We start from the raw sequence: 10,431 nt of genomic DNA on the forward strand, positions 1-10,431 counted from the left end.
TGATTCGTCTTCACAGCCTCCTTAATTTTCAAAATTCTTACGCGTATAATTGAACATTGCATCTAAATTTTCTTCAAATTCAATCCCCATTTCACAATCTTCAAAGTCATTAGTACCTCTTAATTTTGTCTGTGAAACCTCACAGATCTAATCGGCATGTAACGGAGAAGGGCCATTATAAACAAGATGATCGTAGATGACATCTTGACAGTACCAATTACGTTCAGTACATTTTTGCACATACACTTCATTTGATCGCCATTTTTGTAGATGGGAAATGCATTTTTCAAAAATGCTTTTATCCCTCTTATATACTCTGGACTGGATCATGGAAAGCCTATCCAAATGTAATACTCGTCCATTTTTACGAACCATGTGACCTATTAATAAAGTCGATAAGAGATTCAACACTTTTATAATTCTTAGTACACATTTTATCTAAACAAGTCCTATTTATACAGTATCACCTATTCATTAATACTATATTAAATCATACAAAGTACTATAATTAGAGGAAAGTACGCTAATTATACAGTGTTACCTATCATACTATCATACTATAATTAGAGGAAAGTACTACCATACTATTTATGAAGTGATACCTATTCATTTTATCTAAACAGGTTCAGTATGCTAATTCTACCATCCGCATTCGTAATTCCAAAACAAAAGTACACTAATTCTACCATCAAGAATTACACTCCCTCACCGTCATTCTTATCAGTTTAACGGTTTACACACGTCTTGAAAGAACAAGACTGGATATGTATGCTGAAATTAATAGGTCAGTTATTCTGCTTCTCTCCCTCGATTATCAGAAGTAAAATAAATATTCCCTGCATAATAGTAAGGAGGGTGACCTGGTAGAGCCATAGCTCATAATTATGTATTACCAATGAAATACAAACAGAGCACATAAACATAAACACTGTAATAATAAACATAAACATAACAAATTAATATAAAAAACGTTGTCATCACTGTATGAAGTTTACACTAAAAATTTATAAAAACATAACAAATTAATATAAAAAAAAATAGAATACAGACTAAATCGAACCCAATAAAGACATGCAATGATGAAAACATGAAAATTAACCCAAAGACAAACATCAAACACAAACATATCAAATCAAATCCTAAATTACATGCAGTGATGTCTAAATCAAAATCCCCTAAATCAAAATAGGTAGAAATTACCTGCAAAAGCCCCAATGCAAGCAAAACCAAAAGCCCCAAAGTAGAAATTAGAAGAAATTAGAGAGTTATAAAGAGAAATTAGAGAGTTTGAAAATGAAAAATTAGGCAGAAATTAGAGAGTTTGAGAGTTTGAATGAGCAAGAAAAAATCTCAAGTAGAGCAAAACATAAATTACATCTGTTTAAGCAAGCAGAAAGCAGAAATTACAAAGAGAGTTTGAGAAGGGGGAAATTTTGGCCGCCAAAATTTTTGGCCTCGGTACTATAAACATAAATCTGTGTCTGACTGCTTTTTCATTGAATTTATTTATTTACTGTATAATTTAAGTATAAGTTATGTAAATAAAAACACACCAACTAAGTTGGTGTAGTGGTAGTGAACATGTTTGTTTAATTGAGAGGTCTTGGGTTCAATTCCCTTGGCCAACAAACTTTCTTGACAAATTTTTATTATTAATATTATTATTAATATTAAGTGAGGTCACGTGGAATTCACATTATCCGGAAGCACCCTATGCCCGCTCAGAGAGTTCTTCTGATCCGTCAGAGAGTGCTTCCAGATAAAATGGGTACCCGCATGTCGGCCCAATGCCCCCTTTTTTTGCATTTTATATTTTATTAAAATATAAAAATTATTTTGCATTTTTTATTTTAATTGAATATAAAAATGTAAATTTAATAATTAAAAATTTTATATTTTAATTTATTTTTTGTTTAAGTCGAAGGTCTTGAGTTCAATTCTCTGGTCCCACAAAGTGGTGTCCACCTGTGCATGGTTCCCACGGTTCTCCTGGTCTGAATGTGTAACGCATGTGGGACCGAAGTCCCCCTTTTTGCATTTTATATATTTTAATTGAATATAAAAAATATTTTGCATTTTATATTTTAATTGAATGTAAACAATATAGAAACATAAATTTATTAAATATTATATTATAAAATTTAAACCAAAAATTTAAAATTCAAATTAATACTCGTATAGGGTTTGGGGTTTGGGGTTTGGAATTTTGACCGTTTTGACCATTATAAAAGCACAAAATAATCACATTGCTGAAATTAATAGTTTTTAACATCACTACGAAAATTTCGTCACAAAACAGGTTTTAAAAAAAATAAAAAACTTTAATTGAGAGAAAAACTGTGATTTATGTAACAAAAAGTATGACTATTTAAAAATTACATCAAATAAATCATGTATAATTTTTAAATAAAAAATTATAATTATAATTAAAAAATACTATTTGGAACAAATATTTTTATCTATTATGAATTTTTGAAAAATAAAATAAAATAATTGCTAAAGAATTTGTCTAATTTAAAGAAAATATAAATATTTGTAATCCTTTATATATTATTTATGCAAAATAAAACACAAGTACAAGGTTAGTGTAGTGGTTGGAAGCTTGATCTCACAAGTGAGAGTTCAAAGGTTCAACTCCCATGCGCAGCAAAAATTTGTGAATTTTTTTTAAAACCCCATTCAACAGTGGTGTGCCCCACAACGTCGAGCACATATTTTATATTGCTTAATGGGCAATTCATAGATCATACTTGTTTTAATAAGCGTATCTTTCAGAGAGGTCTAGTGATGCCCCGATGCTTCACACCTCTAGGAAGAGGGTACCTCTTGAGCATCCTCACATTTTCAGGTCCAGATGCCTCAACAGCTAGGAGTCAGAAGGCAATATAGTTTGTACATTAGTGTGCAATATAATAATAAAAGTGAATTATTTTGTAAAACTTATCTAGACTTTTAAGGGTTAGTATAACTTCATGTAGAGGGTATACTAATCAGGTTTGTAGTTGTAATAAATCACGGTTTGTTTTAGTATCTATTTCATATCATAACTTGTGCTCAATTCATATGCATGCAGGGGTCATATTTAGTATTTTATTCTGCTGTGTATATTATTTTATTATTTAGCAGTTAATGACTCCCAAATCTAGACCACAAATTTGGAGGGAGTCACAGGTTGGTATCAGAGCTACATGTTATGATCACTGAAATAGACTTAAGAGTTGTCTTAATTGAGTCTTAAGGAGATCACATGAGATAAGTGTGTGTTTAACTCATATGGAGTTTAGTCCAGACTATCGAATCTAGTCTCTAGTTTTAAGTTTTTAGATTTTTATATATGTGGGCTATGATGTGATTCCAGGAGGAGCTTGTTGACGGGGAAAGTTCTGGTGAGACAGGACATTCAGGTGGACGGGTAAGACCCCCATCCCCTTCCTCGAGCTCAGAGGAGTCAGTGCATAGTGAGCCTATGGCAGACCGATATTAGGAGGATCGGTATTCGCGGAGCCTAGGGTTGATATCGGTTGACGCAGTAGTAGAGATGATCCAGGAGGTGGAAGCAGATCCAGAGTTGGTTAGAGTTGCTGAGAGAGCAGTTGTATCTGTTCGTACAGAGGTAGCAGTTGATATCTCGGAGGTGGGCAAGGCCCGAGTTATGAGATTTATGAAAGAGGCATGTTTAGCCGTGACTAGAGAGAGACTATCCATACCAGGACTAGGCATCTCCAGAGGTAGAGCCTCACACCATCCGCAGCTTCACTCACTTCATGGGCCCCAGCAGCAGCGAATCCCAGTGTAGTTCCATACCATGTGTATGCAGCCATAGGGCGAGAGCAAGAATTTTTTAGAGGCCAGAATGTCGGGATGGGTCAGGCTATGCATGAGATGGAACAGGTGACAACCATGACGTTAGGTGTTTCGGGTTTAGAGGTTCAGTCCATAGTTGAGCTATCGAGCAGATAGCTAGACAAAAGTTGGCAGGGCTCCCATCCACTAGTGTGTGGGATGCGGAGGCCCGGAGGGTTACCCGATTGGTGAGTTGGATCCTCAAATAGTTATGCACGGTGCATGAGCCGCGTGGCTAGATGACTAGTGATGAGTTGGTTTTTGAGACGAGGGACCCAGTATAGTGTGGAGGGTGTCCGTTCTCCTATTTTATTGTGTATGGTGGTAAGAGCCAGTGATATAGAGATGCAGTATGGATGCAAGGGTTCTGCCAACGGCAGGTGGGATAGTTTGGCAGAGTTGGGATGTCTTAGTAGTATAGTTTATTCCCTTTTCTGTCTTTCTTATTAGTCAGTAGTATGTTTTTGAGCTTTATATCAGATCAGTTGAGAAAGCGCTTTTGACGCTTGTACTAGTACTATTATTTATATATTTTGGTTTGTACAACAATCCCTGTTTTTTGTATCAGTTTTATTTTATTTCCTTTCTTTCTTAAGTTATTTAGAAATAATTTACTTTCTTATTATCCAGGTTCACTAGATTAAAATATGGTATAATTCAGTTTAATTATCTAGATGTTTATTCAAATTATTGCTATTTACATCCAGATTATTGTTCATTTGAGCATTTTTTAGTAGTGGCCCATTTCCTTTCTTTTCTTTTTTTATCATTCTCTGAGATTTTGAGCACGATGATATAGCAATTATGCAGCATGTAATAAAAACGTCGGTAAATTTATAATATGGATAAAAGGATTTTATGCATGAATTTTTTTAGTCATGTTAATAAATTACAATATAATTACAACCTACTTAGCATATTATAAGAATTTCTTATTTTATTTCCTGAAAAATGGGTCCAAAGAAGAATAATAAGTCAGGAGGATGTCTTATGGAGAGTCGTTCGGATCCCGCTGTTATCCAAATGTTGGGATTAATGCAGCAGCAAGTGTTGCATCTTACGTAACAGCAGCAACAGCAACCAGTAGCTCCACCCGCGCTGACTTTTAAGAATTTTCAATCTGTAAATCCACCCGAGTTTAAGGGAAGTATTGATCCAGTGAAAGCCAATGCATGGCTTAAAGAGATTGAGAATGCTTTTGATTTAGTTGGAGTAGGGATTGAGCAGAAGACTAAATTTTCCAGTTACTTTCTAAAGGGTGAAGCAAACTATTGGTGGGAGTCTAAGCGAGAACTGCAAAGAGATGAGTTTGTGACTTGGGAGAGGTTTATAGAGTTATTTTTACAGAAATATTTCCCAAGGCATATGAAAAATCAGATGAAAATTAAGTTTTTGAGTTTGACACAAGATAATCCGAGTGTCGCGGATTATGAGGCCAAATTTACAGAGTTGGAAAGGTTTGTTCCGGATCAAGTTGATACAGATGAGAAGAGAGCAAATAGGTTTCAACAAGGGTTAAAATCTTGGATTTAGAATATGGTGGATATGTTTGAATTGACTTCATATATGGCAGTGGTTCAGAAAGCAATGGTGTTATAAAGTGGAAGTGATACGTCTCAGAGAGGCAAGAACAGAAAGAAATGAAAGATAGAAACCTCAGGAGGAGGACAACAACACAGTAAATTTCAGGGCGATTTTAATAGAGGGCTAGAGTTTCGGCAGAATAGGAGTTTGGGATTTAGAAGACCACCAGCTGGGAATGGAGGTTAGAATAATCAGTTTAGAAATCAAACTCAGCAAGGGTTCAATTCTTTTCCAGTACCCTACTGCAGGAAATATGGCAGAAAGCATTTTGGAAATTGTAAAATAGGCGTGGTATGTTTTAAGTACAATAGGAAAGGACATTTCTCTACTGAATGCCCATATTAGACTGTAATTCCGAAATCGAGTACTACATGCTTTAAATATGGGAAACCAATGCATATCTTCAGAAATTGCCCAACACAAGGTGTAGCAGGTAACAACCCAAGATCGTGAGTGCTCCATCTCAGGGTGTGCCCAAGATTGAAGGACCACCAACTCAACCTAAAGCAAGGACATTCAACATATCTATGAAGGATGCTGTCCAGAGCTATGATGTGATTGCAGGTACGCTTCCAGTAAAGTTCGATTGATGCTAAATTTTTAATATATTCTGGAGCTACAAGGTCATTTATTTCTAAATATTTTGTTAATAAACTACATTGTGAAGTTGAACTATTAGATAAATCTTTAATGATAGAATTAGCCAATAAGAACAAAGTTTTCATAGAGCAGGTGTGTCTGAGATATGATATTGAGATAGGAGGACATCATTTTCATTCCAACTTAATACCTTTTAAGTTAGGAGAGTTTGATGTTATTGTAACACCCCCAGATCCGGGGTCGGGGATCCGGGTCGTCACGGTCTTTCTTTCCATTAATATCACTTAACTTAAATTAATATAAATATTGAATGCTGTGACCCCACAATAACACACACCACAACACGTTATAGTTTAAGAGATGAAATTGAAATAAGTACAAGTCGTTGAAATCCATAAGTTAAAATTTATTACAAACCCAAAATAATTACTTAATAAGTTTACACTTCTTTGCCATTATCCAACACAAGTTCTAATTATACATAATTTGATTCTCAAAAGCTGAAGACCTAAACTACAGATAGATCTACCTCTGCAGCAATGGTGGCTAAGATATCAGCGGGTAGATGCGGGATGCTTCCCACGCTCTTGCGCTGGGTATGCTTGAGTCTGGCCATCCTTCCTAACTATTGTTGTGTGATGAAGAAATGAAGCAAGAGTGAGCATTACCGCTTGCAAGATAATATATAGTGATTGATAAAGCAAAATATCTTAATAGATAATTTTTTGAAATCTATCATGCATAAGATGATCATATATTATATATAAGTTTAAAAGATGAAGTTACAAGATACATAAAAATACTTATATATATTTATCTCATAAAACTCACTTGAAAACCACAGTTGTTGAAGAAAATCAGCTTCAACAGTTCATCATATATCGATGAAGATACAAGGAAAGACTTATATAAAACTCATTTGTTTGAAAAGAAACTCTTACGAACCCCTGTGTGAAAGTAGACGCAAGGTTTTGTTCAAATACATTTAGAAGAAGGAAACCACTGGAATAAAGTGATACCTTTGTTGATCAGGCAATGTACCACTCTCTATAATTCTCTACTAGTAGAAGGATGAATTCCATTGAGTCATCTCCCTGGCCACATGAGGGAGATATGATGGACTGTCCGACCGCCTCCTACGCTTTGATGGACTACCCCGCAGCCTCTTACACTCACTCTAGCACACAAGGTGCCAGACCATTCCAGTTTCTTGAAGAATCCTATCCTTGTAATTGGAATCCGAAATTAATCGACATTCCCCGAGTGTATAATAGCTCGTTGATAGGTATAATATTATATAATCAACTACTTCCCGAATATGGGCAAGTATCAAAACTTTCTTTATTAATTCAGCAACCATGTTGCAAAAATAAAATACAACACTGAGCCGGATCCCTTCTATTTTGAGCGAGAATTTAAATCCTTCTTGAAATGAAAGATTCAAATTTGAAAACAGGTTTGAGATCTGCTCTATACTTTTTAAATCATTTGGTATAGTTTGAAAACATTTTTCGAAAAAAGTTTTAGGAAAATAATGATTTAAATAAATTAAATCATTTATTAAACTCATTTGAAAGTATAGAAAGAATATTCAAATAATATTCCTCAAATAATCATTGATTAAAGGATATAATTAACTAAGATAATTAAAATAAATCCTTAAATTAATATTCAAAAATAATATTCTTTTAATAAATAATAAAATATCTATAAGTCAGAACTTTAATCGAATAACCAAAGTAATTGTTAGGTCACACAACACTGTAGAAGGGGGTTGAATACAGTGTAGAATACAATCAAATCGATTTAGAACACAAGTAACAGAAAACAGATGTATTTGATATAATAAACTCTGTTATAATGGAACTGTTCTCTCTCAGTGATGAACAAATATCATGAGAGCTGCTAGGTTATAATGTATGATCTTCTCGATGATCGTAACACATATAGTGTAAACCTATGTCTGTGTTTATATAGACACACAATTACAAGATAACTTCTAATTGATATGGAATATAATTCTATCTCCTAAAATATATCAATCAGATATCTTATACAATTCTTCTAGTCCTCTAACTCTTTCCATGCATATCTTCTTCTGTATTAGTCTCGATCTTCTTTCCTGTAAATCAGCTTCCTTCCTTAAATGTTAGTCCTCCAGTACTTAAGTTCTGATATCCATCTTCTGATATTATATTCTGATAATGTAAGTCCTGATATCCTAAAGTCCTGACTTCCAGTAAGTCCTGATTCCAGTAAGAACTGATATTTCCTGTTTGTTAAGATCTGAAAACTAAACATGAAACATATTAGACATGACATCTCAAATATATACAACAATCTCCCCCAACTTGTAAATTATGTAAGAATGTACAAGTTAATAGATTTGATGATGTCAAAAACATTTAGGTTCAAATGCAATAAGAGTTTAATAAGACTATTAACTACAACTTACAAAACATCCAGCTTTACCAACATCACTGAATCAATCTGAATCCATAATGATTCTTAACAAAATCATTTATCAGATTATCTTCAGCTTTCCTCAGAACTTCAGCTAACTGTGCTTTGACCTACATCAGTTCTTCTTATTTACTATCACCAATTTGATAAATGGCTGTTCTGAGAGCTTGAATGGATGTTCTTTCAAGTCCATCACCAAGTCTGATAACTTTAGGATGTGAAGAGTTTTCATTATAACATAAGCATCTTCCTTTCAGAATAACTTCCACCTTATCAGAATTCTCCAGCATAGGAATTTCTCTTCCATCACCTTCAGTAATCATTGGATTGTAATGAGAAGTCTTTGTACCAGAGATTCTGAATAGATCTCTTATAGCCTTCAAAATGTTTCCTGACCATCTTCCTGTAACATCATATTTTACTTCTAGAAGATAGTGAATATGTTGAAGCTCTCTGACAGACTTCTTTAGTACATCAGTATGAGCTAGTCTATAAGTCCTTCCATCATTGAGAAATAAGATCAATTTCTCTTTTAGATTCTCTTTGTCATGAGAATCTATCACAATTTGAGCAGACAACACCTTGTCAAGGTGCCTTTATTTAATTTGTTCATATGGTTTGTCTGTCAACATGAAAGGATCTCTTAGAGTAACCTCTACTCATGTTCGAATCTTCTCTTCGTTAGAACCTAATCCAGCTCTATATCTAGGTTGCTTGGCTCTCAACCCAAATGTAGCGAGTTGATTAATCATGAGATTGGATTTTGGTTCAACTGGAGTAGCTTTCTTCCATAACAGCTTCTTCTTATCAGCAATTGTCATTTTATTCAAATCAACTTGAGCATTGTCAGTAGTTGATCTCTTGATAGCTTGATCAGAATTTACTGTTTCTTCTGTACCTTGCTGTCCTTTATTCTGAACAATAACTTGAGCAGTGTCAGAGGCTGTTTTAGATTCTTCAATTATCTTTCTTCTTTTCAGAATTTGAACAGTTTCATCTTCAACAAGATTATCATCAGTTACTTGAACCATTTTGCACACTGGTTTCATCAGATCTTGAGAAGTTTTCAAGTCAAGTGGCTTAGTTGGTTCATCAACTTTTCCTTTCCCTTTGGCTTTGGGATCACTCTCAGTTTGTGATCTAGTCTTGAACTTTGAAGTTTCAGAATTTGACTTTTCCTTGATCACGGTGCCTTTTTCCTTAGGCCTTGGAGGTTTCTTTGCATCAGAAGCTTTAGACTTAAAATTTTTCTTCTCAGCAGCAAATCTAGCTTCTTCCTCCTTGAGAGTTTCTAAATCCATTCCTAGATTGTGTTTCAGAAATAATCTTCTTACTATCTCCTCATCAATTGACTGGATTTTAGGATCTTTGTAATAAACAGTAGTCTGCTTCCCCTTTAACTTCAGAGTTTGCAAAAACTTCTGAGAGTCTTCAGATTCTGACTGAATCAGAATATCAGAACTTGACATCAGACTTTGTTTATCAGCACTTGACTTCAGTCTTTGAGCATTCACAGCATCAGAACTTGACTTGTTCTGAATAGAAGATTTTCCTTGAACTTTTCTTTGACCTCTGCTCTTTTCAGAGTTTCCTTGGTCATCCCCTTTATCATCCTTTTTCTTCAGTTCATAAGTAGGTGAGCATTTGGACTTAACTACCTTCTCCCCCTTTTGGCATCATCAGGAAGTAAGAGAGAAAGAAGAAGTTCAACTGAAGATTGGATTTCTTCTAATTGAGCTTTCCGAGAAACTTGGTTAGCCAGGACCTCATCAATTTGGGCCTGTTGTTTCTCTTGAATCTTCTCAATGGCTTCAATTTTCTCAAGAGTAGGCCTGATATATCTATTCTTGTCAAGCTTAAGCTGTAGATCTATCATATCAGCATGTTCCTTTAGTGTATCAACCTTCTCAAGAGTAGAAGTATGTAGACCTTGAAGTTGTT

At 34.5% G+C, this 10,431-nt stretch overlaps 1 protein-coding gene across 1 annotated transcript; it reads left to right on the forward strand.

The window, feature by feature from the left end:
- The first annotated feature begins 4,092 nt into the window (after positions 1–4,092).
- Positions 4,093–5,376, forward strand: LOC141665704 (uncharacterized). The gene is made up of 3 exons (XM_074471691.1): positions 4,093–4,223; positions 4,324–4,351; positions 4,912–5,376. The coding sequence occupies exons 1-3, from the start codon at positions 4,093–4,095 to the stop codon at positions 5,374–5,376; spliced, it is 624 nt and encodes a 207-aa protein (XP_074327792.1).
- Positions 5,377–10,431: the final 5,055 nt, after the last annotated feature.

This window comes from Apium graveolens, chromosome 6, assembly GCF_009905375.1.
Source record: "Apium graveolens cultivar Ventura chromosome 6, ASM990537v1, whole genome shotgun sequence".
NCBI classification, from domain to species: Eukaryota; Viridiplantae; Streptophyta; class Magnoliopsida; order Apiales; family Apiaceae; genus Apium; species Apium graveolens.

Excerpts from the sequence above, each read along its gene's own strand:
- LOC141665704 (XM_074471691.1), top strand. The coding sequence starts at position 4,093 with ATGAGTTGGTTTTTGAGACGAGGGACCCAGTATAGTGTGGAGGGTGTC. Across the intron at positions 4,224-4,323 it reads AAGGGTTCTGCCAACGGCAG|ATCAGTTGAGAAAGCGCTTT; the intron begins GTGGGATAGTTT and ends GCTTTATATCAG. Across the intron at positions 4,352-4,911 it reads AGAAAGCGCTTTTGACGCTT|CAGCAACAGCAACCAGTAGC; the intron begins GTACTAGTACTA and ends CTTACGTAACAG.